Source organism: Antechinus flavipes, chromosome 3, assembly GCF_016432865.1.
Source record: "Antechinus flavipes isolate AdamAnt ecotype Samford, QLD, Australia chromosome 3, AdamAnt_v2, whole genome shotgun sequence".
Classification (NCBI taxonomy): Eukaryota; Metazoa; Chordata; class Mammalia; order Dasyuromorphia; family Dasyuridae; genus Antechinus; species Antechinus flavipes.
Window position 1 is genome coordinate 520,206,901 of NC_067400.1, and position 24,526 is coordinate 520,231,426.

The 24,526-nt window shown below is 40.2% G+C and overlaps 1 protein-coding gene across 2 annotated transcripts in view; it reads left to right on the top strand.

Annotated features, from left to right (window-relative positions):
* CHRDL2 (chordin like 2) overlaps positions 1 to 24,526 on the top strand; it is an 83,731-nt gene that overhangs the window by 33,500 nt on the left and 25,705 nt on the right. For both annotated transcript variants that reach the window (XM_051987114.1, XM_051987115.1), the window contains exons 3-5: positions 974 to 1,067; positions 3,852 to 3,994; positions 17,585 to 17,678. In XM_051987114.1, the coding sequence (XP_051843074.1) occupies positions 974 to 1,067; positions 3,852 to 3,994; positions 17,585 to 17,678 (331 nt within the window). The remainder of the gene's footprint in view (positions 1 to 973; positions 1,068 to 3,851; positions 3,995 to 17,584; positions 17,679 to 24,526) is intronic.

Consider the following 24,526-nt stretch of genomic DNA (forward strand, 5'->3'; position numbering starts at 1 on the left):
TATTTGAATTCAAGAAATTTCCTAGAAGACTTCAAGCCCAGTGCCCTATCTACTATCCCACCTAGCCACTCTGGGCATGTTAAGAACTCTTATGCCAGGAAGAAGTTAAAGGAGTCAAACTAGTATTCTTCAGACAATACCATGTAGGTAACTGATTTTTTTTGCTAGTCCTGGAGCTTACAAGTTTTTCTAGTTCCTGTCCTGCCACTGTCTACAGTGTCTACCTTTAGATGAACAGCTTCTCCTCTCTGAGCCACAGCTTTGAAATCCTTAAATGAAGGTACTAGATCAGATAGTCTCTAATATCTCCTTCAGATTTGACATATTATATGTACATGCTGAAGTGGCTCCCCTCTCTGATGCTTTATTTCTGAGATCCCTTCCTTGTACCTCTGGAATTCTGTATTCTAAGGGCCCTTCCGGCTCTGACATCCTGTGTTCTAAGGTCCCTCCCGGCTCCGACATTCTGTGTTCTAAGGGTTCTCCTGGCTCTGACATTCTGTCTTCTAAGGTCCCACTTAGCTCTTACCCCATCTTTCTATCTGTTCCAGGGTTCATGATTCTAACACTTGAAATTCTAAACTTTCTCTCATCGGAGGTCCCTTCTAGCTTCAACATACTACATTCTGCATGGTTCTAAGTTTTCGGGTTTTTTCCTCCCACATTCCTATTCTGTATTCTCTGGTCCAGTCCTTCTTCCAGCTCTGACATTGTACATCCCAAGGTCATTCTCAGTGCTAACATTCTGTGTCCTAAGGCCCCTCTTAGTTCTGGCATTTTAACCCTCTATGATTTATTGAGTATTTTTGACCTTAGGGTGGTCTTTTGAACACAATTCCAAGTTTCTGCTTTGGTTCCAGGTCAATTCTTTCCAGCCCAAGCTGAGAAAGCTGTGTCTCTTTCCCATCTCTCTCCTTCGTGTTAAGGGCTTTGTGAGGTGCCAACCTCCTGAGCCTGCTCTCTCCCTCCATAGAGTGCCCATGTGAGCTGTTATCGTCTCCACTGCCCACCCGTGCACTGTCCTCAGCCTGTGACGGAGCCTCAGCAATGCTGTCCTCGGTGTGTGGGTAAGTAGCTTCAGCCTCCACCTCAACTCCACGTCTCCCTTCCCTGCTGGCTCTAGGCTTTCCCTTTCCCAAATCTACCTTCTTTCCTTTCTTCTTCCCTTTCCTTTAACTCTTTGTCTCCCCAACCTCTCACTCATCTCCCCTCCCTTTAATTCCATGCTTCTTTAAAAAAAATACTTATTTAATTTTGCTGAGGCAATTGGGGTCAAGTGACTTGCCCAAGGTCATACAGCCAGGAAGTATTAAGTGTCTGAGATCAGATTTGAACTCAGGTCCTCCTGACTTCAGAGCTGGTATTTTATCTACTATACCAACTAGCTGTCCTCCATGCTTCTTTAAAAATTTTTTTCAATACTATTTTTATTTTTCCACTTACATATAAGATAGTTTCAACATTCATTTTTAAGATTTGGAGTTACAAATTTTTTTCTTCCTCCATCCTTTACCTCTCCCCTCCCTAAGACAACAAGCAATCTGATACAGGTTGTGCATGTATAATAATTTTAAATATATTTCCATACCAGTCATGTTTTGAAAGACAAATCAGAACAAAAAGGAAAAAATGTGAGAAATTTTTAAAAAGAGAGAAAAAATGGAATACTTCAATTCACATTCAGGCTGCATAGTTCTTCCTCTGGATATGGATGGCATTTTCCATCCCAAGTTTCCTGAAGTTGTCTTGGATCATTGTAGCTGAAAAGAGTTGTTGATTATAGTTGATCATCACACAATGTTGCTGTTACTGTGTACAATGTTCTCCTGGTTCTGCTCCCTTTATTTAGTATCTTCATGTGAGTCTTTCCAGGCTTTTCTGAAATCAGTCTGCTTGTCATTTTTGTAGAACAATAATATCCCATTACATTTATATGCCACAATTTATTCAGCCATTTCCCTATTGAATGCATGCACTCAATTTTTAGTTACTTGCCACCATAAAAAGAGCTGCTACAAATATGTTTGCACATGTAAGCTCCTTTTTCTTAAAGAGAAGATTATTGTGCTAGAATAACATGGATATGTTATTTTCTGAAGGTCCTTCTAGACATATATTCTAATATAGTTTTGAGGAGGAAAGATAAAAAATATAGCATGTAGATTTAGTTAATCCACTATCCTAGTATTAGAAAATTGGGGATATAATTTAAGATTACTTGCTATGAAAAAGTCTGGGTGAGTGAGGTGGAACAAAAGTTCTGAATTAATAACATTATGTGGCAGCTCCCCTCAAACTTACATGCCCTTTGGTTCTATCAATAGATTCATAGCCTTTAGAACAGAGTGGGCATCCTGCTGTTCTGTGCCATGATCAGACCACATCTAAAGTTCATTTCTAGACTCATTATAGGAAGGTCATTGATAATATGGAGCATGCACAGAGGAAGTCAGCTATGATGAGACTGGAGGTCATATGAAGTCATATGAGGGACTGGAGAACTGGAAGTGTTAAGCCACTAGAAAAAATACTGGTGATATGAGAGCTATTTCTAGTATTTGAAGGATGCAGGGAAGGAGGAATATAAATGTGCTGTGGACTCCACACACACAGACTCCAGCAGTCTTAGGGAAGTGACTTTTTGTTACAGTCCTGTGTTATCACAGAAAGGGTAATGGATTTGGATTCTGGAGAAGTTTGGGCCCAAATCATGGCTCTTGCTTGGGCAAGTCATATAAGCTCCAACCTCAGATTCTTTATCTGTAAAATGGGGTGGTGGTGATAATGTACACAATGCCTCCCCCTCCAGCCTGTGGTGAGAAAAGTATTTTGTAAGGGCAGCTAGGTGGCACAGGGGATAGAGCACCAGCTCTGGAGAAAGGAAGACCCGAGCTCAAAGCATCCCTCAATCACTTGATACTTACTAGCTGCATGATCCTGGACAAGTCAACTAACCCCGATGGGGAGAGAGAGACACAGACACAGACACAGGCATAGACACAGAGAGATAGAGACACAGAGACAGAGAGAGACAGAGAGAGACAGCGACAGAGAGAGAGACAGAGACAGAGAGAGAAAGAGAGAGAGACACAGACACAGACATAGACACAGAGAGATAGAGACACAGAGACAGAGAGAGACAGAGACAGAGACAGAGAGAGAGACAGACAGACACAGACTAGACACAGAGAGATAGAGACACAGAGACAGAGAGAGACAGAGAGAGAGAGAGAGACAGAGACAGAGAGACAGAGACACAGACACAGACATAGACACAGAGAGATAGAGACACAGAGACAGAGAGAGACACAGAGACAGAGACAGAGAGAGAAAGAGAGAGACAGAGACAGAGAGAGACAGAGACAGAGAGAGAAACGAAAGAGAGAGAGACAGAGACAGAGACGGAGAGACAGAGACAGAGGCGAAAGAGAGAGACAGAGACAGAGAGAGAGACAGAGAGAACTCCTATTATTCAAATCTATTTTATTCAACAAACATTTACTAAGTGCTTACCGTGGCAGAACACTTTGCTTGGTCCTAAGGGATGTAGCCATCTTGATGGAGCTTTTCATCAGGCACTGGTAGATAAGATAAGTACATGGATATCAGCATCATGAGGGGAGTTTTGTTTTGTAAGGGAGGAAGCACAGTCAGACTGGCTCTGAAGCCACAGAAGGTAGGACACAAAAGGGCCAATCCTGTTGAATCTGGGTCCCCTAGATGATGTGAGAACACTGAGAGGAAAAGAGATGCTAGCTAGCAAAAGCTGTGGGCTCTCTAGGATGACTAGATAATGTCTCAAATTGGAACCTTCCGTTTTCTTTCCCTTCTTTTGGGTAATCTCTCTGAAGAACCTCACACGCCATCGGGGCTCCGGGCCCCCCTGAAGTCGTGCCAATACAATGGGACTACCTACCAGCAGGGGGATACATTCACTACCCAAGAGCTCTTTCCCTCCCGTCAGACCAACCAGTGTGTCTTTTGCAGCTGTTCGGTAAGTTTCTCCTTGTTCTCTTCCAAACAATCAATAAACATTTATTGTGTCAGGTCCTGTGCTTAGCAATGGTGATAAAAAGAGGCAAAAGACAATTAAACTATAATGGGGTAGGGGAGAACAGCAATCTTCCAGCATGGGAAAGTGGAGGGTGGGATGGAGGGAATAGCATTGGTCAGGAGTAATGTAGAGACCCGAAGACAGAGGCAACTAGGTCTCTAGTTTCAATCTGGTCTCAAATAGTTGTGTGTGACCTGTGCAAGTCACTTAGTTTCTCAACCTCAGTTTCCTTATTTGTAAAAAGGGAATGATACCTCTCTCCCAGGGTTGTTGTGAGGATCAAAGGAGGACACTGATGTACAGTACTTTGAAGACCTTAAGCACTATATAAGTGATAATTATTATTATTTCTTGGAAGAGCAGTGGGGTATATTTTTTCTCCCCCCCCCATAGTATTTTATTTTTTCCAATTACATGTGAAGATAATTTTCAACATTCATTTTTATAATGTTTTGAGTTTTCAATTTTTTCTGTCTCTCTTGCCTCCATCTTCCCAAGACAGCAAGCAATCTTATATAGATTATACATGTATAATCATGTTAAATTTATTTCCACATTAGTCATATTGTAAAAGAAGAAAAGGAAAAAATGAATAAGAATTTTTTTGAAGTAAAAATGATATGCTTCAATCTACATTCATTCTCCATAATTCTTTCTCTGATTGAGGATATCATTTTCCATCATGAGTCTTTTAGAAATGACTTGGCCCATTGTATGGCTGAGAAAAACTAAGTCTATTATATTTAATCATTGTATAATGTTGCTGTTACTGTGTACAATGTTCTAGCTTTGCTTATTTCACTCAGCATCAGTTCATGTAAGTCTTTCCAGGTTTTTCTGAAGTCTATCTGCTCAACATTTTATATAGAACAATAGTATTCCACTATATTCATATACCACAATTTGTTCAACCATTCCACAGTTGATGGACATCCTCTTGATTTCCAGTTCTTTACCACCACAAAACAGCTACTATAAATATTTATGTACAATGAGTCCTTTTCCTTTTTTATGATTGTTTTGGAATATAGTCCTAGTAATGGTATTGGTGAACCAAAGGATATGTACAGTTTTATAGCTCTTTGGGCATAGTTCCACATTTCTTTCCAGAATGGTTGGATCCATTCACAACTCTACCAATAAGAATTAGTGTCCCAGTTTTCCCACATCCCTTCCAACATTTATCATTTTCCTTTTCTGTCATATTAGCCAATCTTATAGATGTAAGGTGGTACCTCATAATTGTTTTTACTAGCTGTGTGACCTTGGACAAATCAATTAACCCTGATGCTGAAAGAGAAAGAGATGACAGAGACAGAGACAAAAAGAGAGAGATTGATAAAGAGAAACAGAGACACAAAAACAAAGACAGAGATGCACAGAGATTGTTGTAATTTGTATTTCTCTAGCATTTTTTCATATGACTATAGATGGCTTTAATTTCTTCATCTGAAAACTACCTGTTCATTTCCTTTTATGATTTATCAATTGGAAAATAACTTGTATTCTTATAAATATGACTTCTCTTTTTGAGAAATGAGACCTTTATCAGAAGCACTGACTAAAATTGTTTCCTAACTTTCTACCTTTCTTCTAATCTTGGTTGCACTGGTTTTGTTTGTGCAAAATCTTTTCAATTTACTGTAATCAAAATTACCCATTTAGCATTTCATAACATTCTCTGTCTCTTATTTGGTAATAAATTCTTTCCTTCTCCATAGATCTGACATGAAAATCATTCCTTTCTCTCCTGATTTGCTTATTATATGATTTTTTTATGTCTAAAGCATGTATCCATTTGAACTTTTCTTGATATATGGTGTGAGTTGGGTCTATGCCTAGTTTCTGCCATACTATTTTTCAATTTTCTCAGCAGTTGTGTTTTTTTTAATCAAATACTGAATTATTATCCCAGAAACTGGAGTCTGTTTTTTTTTCCCCAAAAAAAGTAGATTACTATAGTCATTTACTACTGAGTCTTATGTACCTAATCTATCCCACAGATCCACTATTCTATTTCTTACTCAGTACCAAATAGTTTTGATCATTGGTACTTTTAAATATAGTTTTAGATTTAATATGGCTAGGCCCCCTTTTTTGAAATTATTTTATTTCTCTAAAAAGCATTTTGTAATTGCATTCATATAATTCTTGGGTTTGTCTTGATAGGTAGACTCCCAAATATTTTATATTGTCTACAGTTATCTTAAATGGAATCTCTTTATCTCTTACTGCTGTATTTTGTTGATAATAGATGGAAATGCTAATGATTTATCTGGGTTTATTTTATATTCTGCAACTTTGCTAATATTGTTCATTGTTTCAAGCAGTTTTTTTAGTTGATTCTCTAGCATTTTTTAAGTATACCATCATATCATCTGAAAAGAATGATATTTGGTTTCCTCTCTGCCCATTCTCATTCCTTCCATGTCTTTTTCTTCTCTAATTGCTAAATCTAATATTTCTAGCACAGTATTGAATAACAATGGTGATAAATTGCATCCTTGTTTCAGTCCTGATCTTATTAGGAAAGTTTCTAGCTTATCCCCATTACATATAATGCTTACCAATGGTTTTAGGTAGATACTACTTATCATTTTAAGGAAAACTCCACTTATTTCTATGGTCTCTATTGTTAATAGTCCTATTAAAAATAGGAATGGGTGTTGAATTTTGTCAAAAGTTTCTTCTTCATCTATTGAGATAATCATATGGTTTCTTGTAGTTTTGTTATTAATGTAATCAATTTTATTGATAGTTTTACTAATATGGAACTATTCCTACATTCCTGGTATAAATCCCACTTGATCATTGTGTATTATCCTCATGATAAATTGCTGTCATCTCTTTTCTTATATCTTATTTAAAATTTTTGCATCAATATTCATCAGGAAAAATGGCCTCTAATTTTATTTCTCTTTTTGGATCTTCCTGATTTAGATCATATCTGTGTCATAAAATGAATGCTTTCTTCACCAATATAGGATGCCTTCTTCATCAATTTTTCCAAATGGTTTATATAGTATTGAAATTAAGTGTTCCTAAAATGTTTGGTAGAATTCATTTGTAAACCTGTTTGGCCCTGGAAATTTTTTCTTAAGGAGTTCATTGATGGCTTGTTCAATTTCTTTTTCTAAAACAGTATTATTTAAGTATTTTATTTCCTCTTCTATCAGTCTGGGCAATTTATGTTTTTGTAAATATCCATCCATTTTGATTAGATTGTCAGATTTATTGGCATGCACATGGACAAAATAGCTCTTAATTATTGCTTTAATTTCCTCTTCATTGGTGATGAATTCATCCTTTTCATTTTGGGTACTGGTAATTTGTTGTTTTTTTCTTCCTTTTTAAGAAAATCAAATTAATCAAAGGTTTATCTTTTTTATTGTTTTTTTTCTACAAAACCAGCTCTTAAATTTATTCAATAATTTTCTTACTTTTGTTTTTGTTAACCTTTGATTTTCAGAATTTCTAACTTGGTATTTAATTGGGCATTTTTAATTTATTCTTTTTCTAGCTTTTTTAGTTGCATGCCCAATTAATTGATCTCTTCTTTCTGTATTTTATTAATGTATGCATTTAGAGATAGGAAATTTCCTCAAAGTACTTCTTTGGCTGCATGCCTAAATGTTGATATATTGTCTCATTATTATCATTTTCTTTGAGGAAATTATTATTTCTATGATTTGTTACTTAACCCATTCATTCTTTATAACAAAATTATTTGGTTTCTAATTCAATTTTATTCTTATCTTTTTATGACCTCTCATGGTACATAATTTTTATTGCATCATGATCTGAGAAGAATGCATCTATTAACTCTGTCTTTCTGCATTTGATTGTGAGGTTTTTATGACCTAATACACGATCAATTTTTGTGTGGGTGCCATGTTCTTTTAAGGAAAAGTATATTCCTTCCTATCCTTGTTCAATTTTCTCCAGACGTATATCACGCCTAACGTTTCTAAAATTCTATTAACTTTTTAGCTTCTTTTTTTGTGGGGAGTGTGTGTGTGTGTGTGTATTTAGATTTATCTAGTTCTTTTTCTTCCCGGGTTATTTTTACCTTCTGAATCCAATTCTCCCTGTGCAATAAGAGAACTGTTCGGTTCTGCACACATATATTATATCTAGGATATACTGCAACATATTTAACATATATAGGACTGCTTGCCATCTAGAGGAGGGGGTGGAGAGAGGGAGGGGAAAAATTGGAACATAAGCGAGTGCAAGGGATAATGTTGTAAAAAAAAAATTACCCTGGCATGGATTCTGTCAATAAAAAGTTATTATAAAAAAAAAAAAGACTTATCTAATTCTGGGAAAGGGTGGTTGAGGACCCTCACAAGTACATTTCTTCCTGGAATTCATTTAATTTCTCTAAGAATTTGGATGCTTTGCCACTTGGTGCAAATATGTTTGGTATTGATATTACTTTACTGTCTATGGTACTTTTTAGCAAGATGTAGTTTCCATCTTTACCTCTTTTAGTTAGATATGGTTTTACTTTTGCTTTGCCTGAGATCAGGATTGCTTCGCCTGTTTTTGTTTTTGTTTTTTACTTCATCTGATGCATAATATATGCTGCTCCAGCCTTTTGCCTTTATACTATGGGTATCTCTCTGCTTTAAATGTGTTTCCTGTAAATAGCATATTGTAGGATTCTGGTTTTTAATTCCCTTTGCTATTCCATTTTATGGAGAGTTCATCCATTTACATTCATAGTTGTCATTACTAACTATATTTCCCTCCTCACATTTTTCCCTATTTATACTTTTCTGTCTCATTTCACCCTGTCTTTCTCCACCAGTGTTTTGCCTCTAACTACTCCTTCCCTTTTTTTCTATTTTTTTTATTCTCTTGATTCTGCTTAACTGATCCTTGATAGCTTGTAGAGTCAGTAGCTTCCACTTGCCTAATTCTAATTTTTAAGGAATTGTTTTCTTCTTTTGTACCTCCTTTTCCATTTAGGCAATTCTATATTTTCTTTAATGGATTTTTCCCCACTTGACCAATTGTATTTTTTAAGGAATTGTTTTCTTCAATTTTTTTTCCTTTTCCAAAGTCTTGACTCCCTCTTGCATACCTTTCATTTCCTTTCGCAATGTTTCTTCTATCTCTCTTATTTGATTGTTAAGTCCTTTTTGAGCTCTTCCAAGACCTTTTGGGATTGAGACCAATCCATATTCCCTTTGAGGCTTTGCATATAGGCATTTTAACATTATTGCCCTCTTCTGGGTTTGTTTCCATCTTTTCTTTTGCCATAGTAGCTTTCTATGGTCAGGGCTCTTTTTGCTCATTTTTTAGCCTATTTTGTGACTTTTAAAGTTGAGCTCTGCTCTGGGAGCACTGTCCCAAGTTTCTTTTGTTGTATAATGGAGATGGGTTACTGACTTTCTGCAGCAAGGTCTCCAGGGGTCTTGGCTTGCCCACTGCACTGGGACGGCCTGCCCTAGTACACCTGTTGTGCCAAGGTTTGGGGGCGCACAATTTACCTTCTCTTTGCCCAAGAGCCTTTGGTTGCTGCTCTGCTCTGTGGGGCCTCCTGCCAGCTCACCCAGACACAACCTACATGGGGCCATACTTTTACCCAAGTGAGCCAGACCATTCCTGAAGTCTTCCTAAGTTTTCTTACGCTAGAAAATTCCTTACCTCCGTCTTTTTAAAAGTCCTGTCACTCCAGAATCCTTTTAGGGGACTGGCTTATTGTTATTTTTAAGGGAATCTGGGGAAGCTCAGGCAACAATCTGGCTTCTCTCCACCGCCTTGGCTCTGCCTCCAAAGTATGGCATATGGAAGAAAACCCCAGACATGGGTTTGACATCTGGAAGCTGTGTGACTGAAACCAAATCACTGTCATCTCTCTAGATCTTATTTTCCTCAGTTACAAAAAGGAGATAATGATCATGATACCACTTATCCAACAGAGATGACAAAAGAAGATAATTGTGTACTGTCAAGTGCTCTGGAAGCGGGAATGTTTTGGTTTTCTCTCCCCATTCTCTGCTCCCACATGCTCACCCCTCTTGTACGAGTTCTCGGTAGGAGCATGGACAGCAGAGACATCCTCCAGGCTGTGCAACACTGGTATCAAGACCATGCACTGAGAGGCCCAGTAATAGGCTTTGATGATAGCCAAGGTGACTAGGTGGCTCAATAGATAGATCACTAGATCCGCCATCAGTAAGTCCTGAATTCAAATCCAGCCTCAGTTCCTTGCTTCAGGTGCTTTTAGTCATATCTGAGTCCTTGTGACCCCATTTGGGGTTTTCTTAGCAAAAACAAGAGTGGTTGGCCATTTCTTTCTCCAGCTCATTTTATAGATGAGAAAACTGAGGCAAAACAGGGTTAAGTGACTTGGCCAGGGTCACAGAGCTAGTAAGTATCTGAGCCTGGATTTGAACTTGGGTCCTCCTGACTCTAGGACCTGCACTCTATCCTTTGAGTCACTGAGCTACCCAAGTTATTTATCCCCATGGGCATGTCAGTTAGCCTCAGTTTTTTCACCTGTAAAATGAGAATAATGATAGCACCTACCTCCAGAGTTGTTTGTAAGGATAAAACGAAATAATATTTATAAAGCACATAGTCGGTGCTGCACAAATGCTAGCTGTTGTTAGCTTCACAATTATTAGGCTCATTGTGACCAGGTTTGGGTCCCAGAGTAGGAGCCCTGAAGCTTGAGTAGGAGCCCCAGCTTTGTTTCCCACTGCTCAATGACGTTGAACCCATCACTTGACTGCTAGGAGCCTTCCTATCTGGAAAATGAAAAGGTTGCTCCCACTTCTGACATGTTTATGTGCCAGGCTTGAAGCCCGACCATGCTGATTGACTGGCTGTGTGATCCTGAGCAAGTCACGTCACTGCCCTGTCCCTCTATTTCTTTTGTCAGTGAAACAGGAGTGATAATAGTGACGTTACCCACCTCAGCAGGGCTGGAGTGAGGATCAAAAAGAGCCGAGAGATGAAACATACTTGGGAAACATTGAAGCACTGTAGAAATGTCAGCTATGATCATCGTCATCATTATTATTCTCCATTGTTTAGCTGGCCCCAGCAAGCCCTTCATCCTCCGCTGCCCGCCCGCCCCTTCTTCCCTTGCCAGCCAAGCCCTTTGGAGTCTGCCTCCTCCCATGCATCAGTGCTCAACGTTTCCTTCCCGTCCCTGTAGCACGCACAGAAATAGCCATTCGCAGGCCTGCTGAGCTGAGAGCCCAGAACCAAGGGATGGGAGAGAACCTTTCTGCCCAGGGCCCAGCCCAGCTTGTTTCTCTGCAGATGGTCTGGATTCTGCTTCTAACCCTTCCATGGGCATGGAGGCATCTATTACCTTAGCTGAGCAGCAAGGAGGTACCTTAAAGTGAACCCCAAAATGTCAGCCAAGCAATCAGTCACCAAGTAGTCATGGAGACACTGCCCTTATCTTCGGGGATCCCACAGGCTGAAGTGGACGTGTGGCCTCTGTCCTTAAAGGGCACCTTCTCTGAGCAGAGAACAGACACTGTTCTCTTTGTTGTTCCATTGTTTTCCAGTCTTGTCTAACTCTTTGAGACCCCACTGGGTATTTTCTTGGTAGGGATCCTAGGTTGGCTTGCCATTTTCTTCTCTAGCTCGTTTTACAGATAAAAAAACTGAGGCAAATAATGTTGTGACTTGCCCAGGATCACTCAGTCAGTCAGTAAATATCTGGGGTAATCTCAGGTCTTCCTGACTCCAGGACCCATCCACTATCTATTATGCCATTTTATACTTTATTTCTCTTCATGCACTCTCCTGATCCAGCTCCCTTGGTCTTCTTGCTGCTCCTTGAACACAATAGTCCATTACCCATTGCATGACTTAGCGCTACTCTGCCTCGTGCCTGGAAAGCCCTCTGTCCCCACCTCTGGCTATGGCTTCCTTAGCTTCTCTCAGAGCCTAGGAGGACTTTCCCAATTCCCCAACCCCACCCCTACCTTCTAAAATCACTTTCCATTTCCTTTGTATGTACAATTATTTGCATGCTGTCTCCTCCATTAAAATATGAGCTCCTTGAGGGAAGAGATCCTGTTTTAGCCTTTCTTTGTATGTGTCTCTAGTGCTTATCCCAGAGCACGGCCACATGGTAAATGCTTAATAAAATTATGTGACTGACTGTCTGACCAACTGACAGAGACCCATCTCTCAGTGAGCCCCAGAGAGCTGTAGGGAAGTCAGGAGTCTTTTCTTGCCCAAATAACCCTTACTTTTGAAGACCAAAAGGAAGTTTAGAGTCTATGGACTGGCTATGGATTTTCCTCAAACATCTCTCTAACCATAATTCAGTTCCAAACCAGTGGGATTCTCTGCCCATCCCCAGTCCCCTTTCCCATTCTTAACAAAAGCCTCTGAGGAAGAGGATGCTACCTTGTTCAATCATTCCAATCAATAGTTCAGATAACATGCATTTACTAAGCACCTTTATATGCTAGGACCCATGCTCAGTGCTGGAGATTCGAAGACAAAAATAAAAAGTTTCTTTCTGCAAGGAGCTTCCAGTCTCTAGTGTGAGGGTATCTAGAGAAATATTTAAGGAGAATCATGAACTTGGATGAAGCTGGGAGGAAAGACATTTTAACTTGTACTCTCCTCTAACTGAAATTTAGCCTTTCCTTCATTTATCTAAAACCCCAATTCCGAGAATAGGTCCATAGGCCTTCCTAAACTACTAATGGGGCCAGGACACCCAAACATAGTACACCAAACTGAGAGAGTAAGAAGTTCTACCTTCTGTCTACTCAGGGGACCTTATGCTATAATTTAAAGCCGATCTCAGGAGATTGAGAACAGTGGTCAATCTTCATCATCAAAATGACTCCCATTGTCTCTGAAGGCCACAGAACTGAGGTACCAGGTATGTTTCTGGGTGCTGACATATCTGATACCTCAACAATAACTCAGTCTCTTCCTTCTACTCTTCTCTTCTTCAGACAGAGGATCCCTACTTTGTTTCATCTGTTCTAATAATACCAACTCATTTTTATAGTACTCAAAGGTACTGGAAGCTTTATCTTTAAAACAACAATAAGAAGTAGTATTAGTATTGCAAGTATTAATATCTGAGATTTACAGATGAGGAAACTGAGGTACAGAATACAGCAACTTATTCAAGATCTTATATGTCTAGAAACTGCTGGAACTGCGATTCTCCATTCCTCAGCACAACATTTTCTGCACAAAGTCCTTAACTTTTTTGGTGTCCTGGGCCCCTTTGTCAATCTGAAGAAATCTATGGATCCTTTCTCAGAAGAATGTTTTCATGGATGATGAAGGAAGCCAATCATTGAAATTATCAAACTATTTTAAAAAAACAAATGTTTATATTTTGGGTTAGGGACCTCTATGTCGGACCATGATGCACACACACACACACACACAGATGTGGGTGAGGTTCAAGTCCACATCCCTGATGCTGACTCCCACATTCCCTGAATGAGGTAGCTGACCTGCAGCTGAGCCTCTGAGAGGTGGAATCTCTTCCTGTAGTAACTCAGCAAGAGTCTAAGGCAGGACTCACACCTAGTGCTTCGGACCTCGAGATCTGTGCTGTGCTAGCACCCAGTGCAGAGCCTGGCGCATCCAGCAGGTGATTTCTCAGTGGTTATTCAAAGCATCATAGACCCGGAGCTGAAAGGGACCTTTGAGTCCCTCTGGTCCGGGCCGGTCATTTTTCCAGTTGAGTAATTATGGCCCCCTGAGGTGAAGTGACTTCCCTGGCCACATAAACAGTAAGTAGCACTCCATGTACTTGATGACAGCTGTCATTTCTACCTGGCCTCCTCTTAGATACATTTGGGTGGAACCGTGGCTAGCTGTCAGCAAGCTCCGAATTCAAATCCACATTCAAAATTTATTAGCTGTGTGACCCTAAACAAGTTACTTAACTGCTGTCACTTCAATTTCCTCAAATGTAAAATGAGGGAAATAATAATATCCCAGTGGTATAATAGGGATTAACTGAGATAGGTTTAGCATAATACCTAGTACATGATAGGCACTTAATAAATATTTTCTTCCCTCCCTCTTCTTTCTTTCCTGCCTTCTTTCCTTCCTTCCCTTTTTTCTTTCTTTTTTCTTTCTTCTCTTCTCCCTCCCTCCCTTCCTTTCTTCCTGCTTCCCTCCTTCCTTCCTTCTTTTCTTCCTTGTATCCTCTAGTAAATATTCCTGTAAACATGAAGGCACACAGAAAGTCAGTGACAAGGTAGACACTGAGTCTCCCAGATGGTATAATCCACAGTCCAAGGCTTTCTCTACTTCAGCTCTGTTGGCCCTTCTCTTTGGCTTAGCTGTTTCCTGGGTTGGAGTGGGGAGAGAAGGCACGCAGCTATTCCGATTCCCATCCAGATCCTTTCACTGTCTTCTCTCGCAAGGCGTCCCAGAGTGCCCACTGAGCCGGGAGCAGGGACAGCCTCAAGAAGTGACCTACTTTCAGCCCCCTTGACTCCCCTGGAGCCCGAGGGCCGCGCCGTGCCACAGTTGTGCCCTTCCAGAACAGGCGGCCCACTGGCGCGCACACAGCCTGCCGTTGTGCTGAGCCCCCCCAGATCTGGAGGGTCTGTGGGTGCCAAGAAGGCGGCTGGGTGAGGAGACTGTGGTGGCTTTGCTTAAAGAGCCATTCCAACGCCCTGGGAAAAGAGAGAGGTGAAAACTGCTGAGCACGGCCTCTCCTGGCCTCGGAAACTTTACCAATCCAAATATTCCCTGGTTCTGCCCTCCTCAGCACGTCCCAGACGGGTGAAATAGATCACTCTGTATACACACAGCCCATGCCCGCACACACCATAATTTCACACCTGTAAGCTGCCCCTTGGATGAGAAGAAACCACAAATTTGGATGGGGGCACTTGGTAATTTTTTTTTATTTAGACCATAGAATATCAGAGCTGGAAGGGACCTTAAGATGTGGAACATAAAATGTCAGCTTGAAGAAACCTTAGAATAGAAAATTACAGACTTAGAAGGGACCTTAGAATATAGAACACAGAATGTAAGAGCCGGGAGGGCCCTTAGAACACAGGATGTCAGAGCTGGGAAGGCCTTAGAACACAGGATGTTAGAGCCAGGAGGGGCCCTTAGAACACAGGAGGTCAGAGCCGGGAGGGCCCTTAGAACCCAGGATGTCAGAGCCGGGAGGGCCCTTAGAACACAGGATGTCAGAGCTGGGAGGGCCCTTAGAACACAGGATGTCAGAGCCGGGAAGGCCCTTAGAACACAGGAGGTCAGAGCCGGGAGGGCCCTTAGAATACAGAGTGTCAGAACCGGGAGGGACCTTAGAACACAAGATGTCAGAGCCGGGAGGGCCTTTAGAACACGGAATCTCAGAGCAGGGAGGGCCCTTAGAACACAAGATGTCAGAGCCAGGAGGGCCCTTAGAACAGAGGATGTCAGAGCCGGGAGGGCCCTTAGAACACAGGATGTCAGAGCCGGGAGGGCCCTTAGAACACAGGATGTCAGAGCCGGGAGGGCCCTTAGAACACAGGATGTCAGAGCCTGGAGGGACCTTAGAATACAGGATGTTGGAGCCAGGAGGGCCCTTAGAACACAGGATGTTGGGCTTAGAAACAATGTCAGAGTTGGCTGGGCTCTTAGAACATAGAATTGCAGATCTTTTTTTTCCTCAAGTAAAGGCAGAGGGTTAGTAAAATGATCAGTAGCAAGTACATAATAGAGGAATGGAATCATACTCTGATAGCTCATTTATGTGGTGTGCTGTGGGAATGAGGAGCTAAACTTTTACACAGTTGAAAGACAGCCTGTTGTAAGACAAAGAAGAGACTGGCTTTGAGCTGTGAGTCTTGGTTCCTCCTTCATAGAATAGGAATCAAAATCTGTATACTCTTATCTTTTGTGAGAACCAAAGACTATAATGCAAGGCTGTATTGTACCATATGAATGCAAATAACTCTGATTTTCCAGATAAGGGAAGCTTATTCTTGAGGTAGCATAGTATAGTGAAATACGTGTTGGACCTGCAGTCAAGACACAGGGGTTTGAATCCTGCTTGACATTTACTAGCTCTGTGACTACGTGAGCAAATCACAAAACTTCTATGAACCTGAACTTTCTCATCTGCAAATGGGGCTTATAATAATAAACAAACCTCCTACCCCCAGAGTTGTGGGAAGCCAGAGTTTCCTAAGTCTTAAAATACTGTTGAAATAGGAGTCATTACTCTAACTCCTAGGCTCAGGGTCAAAATTCCTTATTAACTAATAAAAATATCAGGTCACTGGAGCTTATGGGGACCATAGAGGTCATTAAGTCCAATCTCCTGCTTTAACTAACCAGGAACCCAAGGTCCCTAGGAAGGAAATGGCTTTTCCAGGTAAAAGAAACAAGAACCCAAATTTCCAAATTCTTGACATGCATCCCAGCTCCTTTCATGGAGTTCACTGAATCCAAACAGAACTAAAATTTTTTCTGTAAATCTCAAAAACCACCTTCATGATAAGTGACCCATGTAGTCCTTTCTATCCATGATCTCATTGGACAGGTGATAGATGATGAGGACATATGAGATAGCTAGATGGTGATGTGGATAACATATTGGGCTTGGAATCAGGAAGCTCCACATTTGAATCCTGAGTCAGTCAATTGACTAATAATAACTAATAATAATCAGTTAATAAATTAAGCACCTACTGTGTACCAGGCATTATGCTAAACCTTGGACAGTCCTTGCCCTTAAGGAGCTTACAATCTAAAGATGGAGACAACAAAGAAATGCTTACAAACAAGACAAATAAGACTCAGAAATTTATTAGATGTGTGATTCAGACCAACTCACTTCACTTTTCTCAGATTAAATTAAATTAATTAACACTGACTCTGTGCCAAATACTTTGCTAAGTGTTGAGGATAGAAATAAAAGGACTTTCCTCATCAGGATTTTTCTTTCCAGGGTTGTTATGAAGATGGGTTGTATTTATTTTTCAAACCTTAAAGTATGACATAAATACTACTTGTTATTAATTTGAGTCTCGTCTATCCTATAAGGTAGGAAAGTGTCACATCTCACAGTATGACCTGGACAAGGAAACTAAGCATCAGAAAGGTTGTTACATCAGATTGTTTGCTGTCTTGGAGAAGGGGGAGGTAAGGAAAGGAAGGAGAAAAAAAATTTAGAATTCAAAATCTTACAAAAATAAATGTTAAAAACAGTCTTTACAGGTAATTAGAACAATAAGATACTACTGAATTTTTTTTAAGACAGAAAGAAAGGTTGTAACTTCCTTAACCAGACAGTGAAAAAACATCAGAGTAGAACTTGACCTTGGCTTTTTGTGACCTTAAATTTCACTCTTTGACACTTACATCTCAACAATCTAGAGGATTTCTTGGACTCTTTTCAACGCTAATATTCTCTATTCTCTGTTTTAAGGCCCTTTCCAGCATGGTAGAATATTCTGTGGTCTATGGTCTCAGGTCTATTGCAGCTTTGACGTTCTGTGTCTAGTCCCCAAGAGCAATAGACTTAATCACTGAACTTACTCCCTGTTCTCTTTCCAGGAAGGCCAAATCTACTGTGGCCTCATGACTTGTCCTGAAACCAGCTGCCCCACACCTGTCCCAGTGCCTGACTCCTGCTGTCACACCTGCAAAGGTAAGCCAAAGCCTACCTATGTGGTTGTCCCAGATCATCCAGTTCTAGAAGGAACTTCAGAACATGGCACGGACACATTATGACACATTAGAACACATTATATCACAAGTGAAGACCTCAGAACATAAAATGTCAGTGCTAGAGGGACCTTAAAACAAAGAGTGACAGAACTGGAAGGGACCTCAGAATATAGAGGATCAGAAGTGGAAGGGACCTTAGAACACAGAATAAACTGGAAGGGGCTTTAGAACACAGAATGTTAGAACTAGGAGAGACCTTAAGTCGCAAAATGTCAGCCCTGGAAAGGACCTTAGAACACAGAATGTTAGTATCAGAAGAGACTTAAGACTTAGACTGTCAGAGCTGGGAGGGATCTTATAACAAAGAATGTCAGCAAGAAGAGATCTCAGAACATAGAATATTAGAGCTGGAAGGGACTTTAGAACAGAATGACATTTTTGGGAGAGATCTTAGAATATAAAATGTTACAGAATCCCAGAGTTAGAAGTAGTCTCACAGACTACTATACCAACCTTTTCTTAAACATGAATCCCTTCTATAAATACCCAAAAGGGATGCCTGCCCTTTCTTTGACGATCTCCAGTGAAGGGACAGTCCACTAACCATGCCCTCCCTCTCCCCCTCCTCGGCCACTTTTAGGTGGAGTTAATTTTCCGGAAGGTTTTTTTCTCATGTCAAACCTAAACTTTCCCTCTTTTCAACTTCTGCCCTTTGAGCTTAATTCTGCTTTTGGGTTTAAACTAACAGGTCCAATCCCTCTTCTTTGTGGTGGTCCTTTAAATATAAGAAGACTGCTATCATGTCACCCCGAAATCTTCTCTTTTCCAGGCAAAATATCCCTACTTTTTTGAGCCAATCCTCATATGGTAAGATCTCCAAGCATCACATCAGAACTGATTGCCAATTTCCAGCTGTGGCTTGATGAAACAGAACTCAGTGACTAACTTTTCTAGTCCCACATGCTATGTCTTTCTCAATACTTCTGCTGCCTTACCTTTCTTGGCTCTTGGAGCACTCTGTCCGTTCATCTGGAGCTTTCAGTTTCCTAAAAACCCAAGATTCTAAAAAATTTGTTTTTGGGTGTCTTTTGTTTTTACATCACAGTCTTTTCCTGATATGCTCCTCCCATTAACCAAACCCCTCCCCTCATAACAAAGCATAAGTTAGACAAAGCCAAACCTCCTACAAATCTACCACATCTGGTGGTCTCTCCAGTCTCTCCATCACTGTTTCTCTACTGGGAGCAATGAGGGTCGCTCTGTCAGTTTGCTAGGATGGAGATTCGTCACTTCAGATTGTCTGACCATTCTTTAGTGTTGTTTTCAATATCCTTGCTCACAGTAGTGAGATCCCTGGGTCAAAGAGTATGAACAATTTAAGCAATGAGGTGGTACAGTACAGTTAAGTATTGAGTCAAGAAGATCTTCAAATTTTACTTGAGAAACTTAGCTGTATGATATCAAGCAAGTTACTTAACCTTTTTCCAGCCTCAGCTTCATCCTTGATAAAATGGGAATAATAATAGAAACCTTCATAGGGTTGTTGAGAGGATCAAAAAAGGTAACCTATGTAAAGTAGTTTGCAAGCCTTTAGCACCACATAAGCTTTAAGCTTTAAGCACCACATAAATGCTTAGTATTATTAATTTAGTGACTTCTGGCTTCCTTAGATCTTTTTTAAATGAGCCAAATGTTTATGCCTCTTCCATCATATACTTGAGAATCTGGGGTTTTGAACCCAAATGGACAACTTTACTTTTATTCCTATTCTGTTTTATTGTTACCCTATTCTAGCACGTCTAGATATTGGACCCTGACCGCTGATATTCAGTGTGTTATCTCTCCTTCCCTTTTGGTATCATCTCAGTTTTGATAAACAAGCCACCTAAGATTATATCCAAGTCATTGATATAATTAATGTAAGACAGGGCCAGCCACAGATCTATAGCAGTCAATCCACGCTAAGCTGACACTGGACGCTTGATCTCTCTCTTTGTGTCTGCCCATTCAACTAGTTGCAAGCCCAATTATTGTATCATCACTTGATTCATGTCTGTCCATCTTTTCTATAAGAATGCAATGAAAGATTTTTCATTTGCATTGCTAAAATCTAGATACCCTATGTCTACAGCTGACCTCTGATCTATCGACCAGTTGAGTTGTCTAGTCAAGAAAAGAAAGGAGATTAGCTTGTTATGATCTATTCTAAGTAAAACAGCTCATCATGCTACTCACCATTTCATTAATCAGTGTTGCCAAGAATTGAAGTCCAGCCTGAGGTCTATTAATTCGAGAATCCCATTCAATCCTCCTGTGACATCACATCCTGTTCCTTCCTGTCCTGATCACCTTCCTTTGGATATGTTCTAGTTTTGAGAGAACCCTAAAGTGTGGCTCCAGAACTGAACACAACTTCAGATATTTGTCTGGATCAGAGAGTTTAAGGCTTGATTCTCTTTCTTGTGGTAGGGGGTAAGATTGGGACAAACCAGAGATGGAAAGAATCTTCAGAAGTCACCTCATCCAAATCCCTCATTTTATAGAGGTATTTTAGAAAAGCTTATGATATAGTGGAAGCCAGGATTTCATTGAATTTGGAGCCAGTTTACCTGAGATTGAGTCCACAATTCTATATGACCTTAAGCAAGCCATTTACTAAAATTGCCATACTAATACCTCAGCACTATAAACTGAACCTGTAAAATTATTCATACTAATACTAATGATGTCATATTAATACCTTCACAGAGTTTACCAACTTACAGCACCATAAAAGTGGGAGTTATCAATTTAATGATCAAAATTCAGACAATGAATTGGTAGCAGAGCCACGGTCTCCTGTGATACCCATCCTCCCCAGGGTGGGATGCTGCTATTATACCATACACTTGCTCACCCTGCCTTTCTCCCCTTGGTGTTCTTTGGTCATTGCTTGAATTTTAGAGAGAGTTAGGTCTCTGTCGCTAAGATCAGGCTACAACATTCCCTTCTGCAATGAGGAAATGGTGGTCCTAATGCTGAGTCCCTGTGTGCTAGTCTAGCCTCAGAGGCCGGTCTTTCCATGGAACAGCACAATTCACCTTTCTTTCTGGTATTCACCCTCACGCAGACTCTGGCTTCCCACAAGCTCTCCTGACATCCTGACCAGTTAGAGAATAATCCACTGTTTGGCTTAGTGAGGGTGGGTGGGGATGGTCAGAACAGACTTCTTGGAGGAGGTGACTCACGAGTGGGAGGTCTTTACTTAAGCCAGGTGGAGCTTAGGTTTAGGGTCTCTAGCTCTGGAATAAGAGGCTGCCTCCGCTAGGAAGTGGCCTGAGAGGGAGGGTCTGAAGCAGGAGTTGCAGTACATGGGGCTACCACTAGAGGACGGTGTGGAGCTGTTATCGAACACGTGCTCAACAGGGACTTTTTCACCATTTTTACCCTTGAGACTTTATTTGTCATTGACATTGCTAGGGTAGGACCCTAGAATGTGAGAGGAGAGGTAGCTCAATGTACGCCCTTAAAACAGAATGTCAGGACTGACAAGGACCTTTTTTTAGATATAGATTTTTAGATATAGATATATAGGTAGAGACTCTTAAAGCTAAAAGGAACCCCAGAACATAAACATCAGAGCCAGGAGGCACACTGCATTTAGCTAACTAGGCCTCTGAGTCGGTCCTGACTCTATGGCATGATCTGCTTGAGACAGCCATGCAAGTTTTATGCATTTTGTGGTCCCTCTCACTTCTGCTGAGTGAGACCTTCCATCATAGAATATAGAATCACAGAATCTCTGAGTCAAATGAGAAGGCCACTAGCCCATCTGTCCCCAAGAAGGAACCCCACTACACTATGCCCACAGATAGCAGTGGATCCTCTGTGTATAATCCTTCAGGGGCATTTCCTATCTCCCTTAGCATCCCATTTCACTTTTAGAAAGGTCTCATTGTTACAGAGCTTTCTCTAATACTCAAACAAAATCTGTTGTCCTGCAGCTTCTGTCTTGGCTAACAACACAGAAGAAGCTTCACCTTATTCCACTGTCTGAAGACAGGCAGTATTCCATTAAGGCTTCTCTCTGGTTCTTTCAGCTTATTCTCATATCTCTGTTCCCTTCCCCATTCTGATCTCCCTCCCTGCAGATGCTTTAATTTATCAAATTTATCTTTTTCCTTTCCTATCCCCTTTCTCTGTCATACTCAAATTTGACAAGTATATTATTTGACCTTCATGCAAGTTACTAACAAAAAAAATGTTAGTTAGAACCAATCCAAGGACAGATCCTGTCCTTTGAGATCCACCATGAGCAACCTTCCTCTGGGTCAACATCGATTTATAAACCCTTAGGCTATCAATCTGGTCATTCATTTAATCATTTTTCAATCCACTCAACCTTGCCCATATTTCCCTATTATGTAAGGAAAGAGTTTATCAAATGTCTTGATGAAATTCAGATAGACCATAATTAGACCATGATTATTCCCTATTTCACTTTTACATAAATCGCCCCCCCTTGTTTGAATGTTCTCCCTCCTTGCTTTTACTTCCAGGATCCTTGGTTTCCTTCCAAACTTGGCATAGGTACTAACTTCTATATGAGGCCTTTCCTGATCCTCAAGTTGTTAGTATTCTCCCCCTTGAAATAACTCTGTACCCATATGTATTTATTTACCTTTATACTTGTATTATGTACCACCATCATCCCTACCCAATCCCCAGCAGAATGTAAGCTCCTTGAGGGCAGCCACTGTTTCCTAAGTTTATATACTCAGCACCTAGTAAGGCCTTTAACTGCTTATAGAATTGAGTTGAATAGCATTCTCCTCACCTACCAATCTAGAAACCAAAATGTGATAAATCTGGCAGGATTTTTTTTTATTAATTCATACTGGATCATGGGATCACCACTTTATTTTCAAAATGCTTGTAGATCTTCCTTTTAATAATATATTATGAAATTCTGCCAATAATAAGTCAAGTTTATTGACCACAAATGAAATAAATCTACTTTCTTCCTATTTGTGAAAATAGGGACAAGTGTTGCCCTTCTCTGTGTCTATATGTCTTCTCCAGTCCTCTCATATTCTCCATGATTTTTCAGAGATTGTCAAAAATAGGTCTCCACTCACTTCTCCCAGTTCTTTCAGTGCTCTGGGATATCATCCCTCTAGGCCTGATGACTTGAACTGGTTGAAGGAAGCTTGATTTCTCTTACTATCTTCTGACTTAACCTGGGCTTCCATTCTCCATCAGCCATTTTAATTCTATCTTTACAAGTCTGTGGACACAAAGTGTCTAAAAAGATATGTTTCATTTTTCCCCTTTAACACATCACTTCTCTGTCAGTGAATGGGCAGGTCATTGTAATCACTCCTCTAGAATCATGGTTGTCCATTTCATTGATCAAATTTCTTAAGTCTTTCAAAGTTATTTGACTTTTTCAAAGCCCTTTTCAATGTCTTTAGCATTTCTTGAACCTTGGCTCATTTTGAATGTTAACACTACTGACACTATTGTCACAGGTTTCTGCTAATCTTTTGTATTGATCTTATGTTATTTGCCTTGTTATGTGCGTTCATCCCCAGAACATGCTTCTGTGGGTCTGTGATAGCCTCAATGTAGGTACTCTCTCAAAAAAAATTGTCACAACCTACCTATCCTTTGTGATTCATGTTAATGTCCTCCCACAAATTCTACAAAAGAGGTTCACCCCACATTCTAGCAGCTTTTCTTTAGGTATTTTGATGTTACATGAAACTAACAGAACACCCTGGTCATCTAAGAGTCAGTCCTTGCTCTCAGGACATGACAAGTTCATTTTCTTTTTAGTGTTAGATCTCTCTGAAGATATCCTTTAAGCAAGTTTTACCCAATTCATTTGTAGCATATTACAGCAAGCTCACATGCAGCATGTACCTTTCAATTGCCTTTTGGGTGACACTTAATTTTAATTGTCAAATTAAAGGACTGGTCTCCTTTGATTCACAATCATTTACTATCATCTGAAGATGGGCCTTTGTTTCAGGGAAATCTTGGGGTCTTTAAAACTGTTCTATTTCACAAAGGTAACCCAACCCACTCTCCTCCTCCTCCTCTTCAATTCTGGGTTGAGTATATTGTCATTTGCAGTGTTTGCCCAAGATACTGAAGGATGAACTAGTTCTATGGATCATTCGTCCAAATGCTTATTCTAATCTGGATAATAGATATTGTTCATTCACTTGCTTTTTCCTGTGGGGACAGTTAGACAAAACCTTTCCGGATTATGGATCTTATTCTACTACATTCTGGGGCTTGATGCAATCAGCACAGCATCACTCAAACACAAGAGCTTCTTGAAAATTTCACCAGTTTTAAAGAATCTCTCTTTCTTTTGCAACCCACACTAAACATCCTTTCCAATAGTGGCAAGTAATAATAATAAAAAATAATAACTAGCATGCATATAGCACCTGCTATGTGCTGAGCACTGTGCCAAAGCACTTTACAATATTATCACATTTGATCCTTACAACAGTCCTAGGAGATTAGCATATCATTATTTCTCTCATTTTACAGATAAGGAAAACTTTTACAGACAGAGGCTAAGTTTCTTGCCCAGGGTCACACAGCTAGTAAATGTCTGAGGTCACATTAGAACTCAAGTTGTCCTGATTCCAGGTCTAGCACTTTATTTATTGTACCACCTAGCTACCTCTAGGATCTATGAAAGGTATCCATCTCTCTGTTTTATGCCTTGCTCAATAAAAATAACCAGAAGGTCATTGAACAAAATTATCTCTGTAGTTACATCTTTCAAGAATTTTGTGTGATGTTGATATGTTCATGGCAGTTAGATCT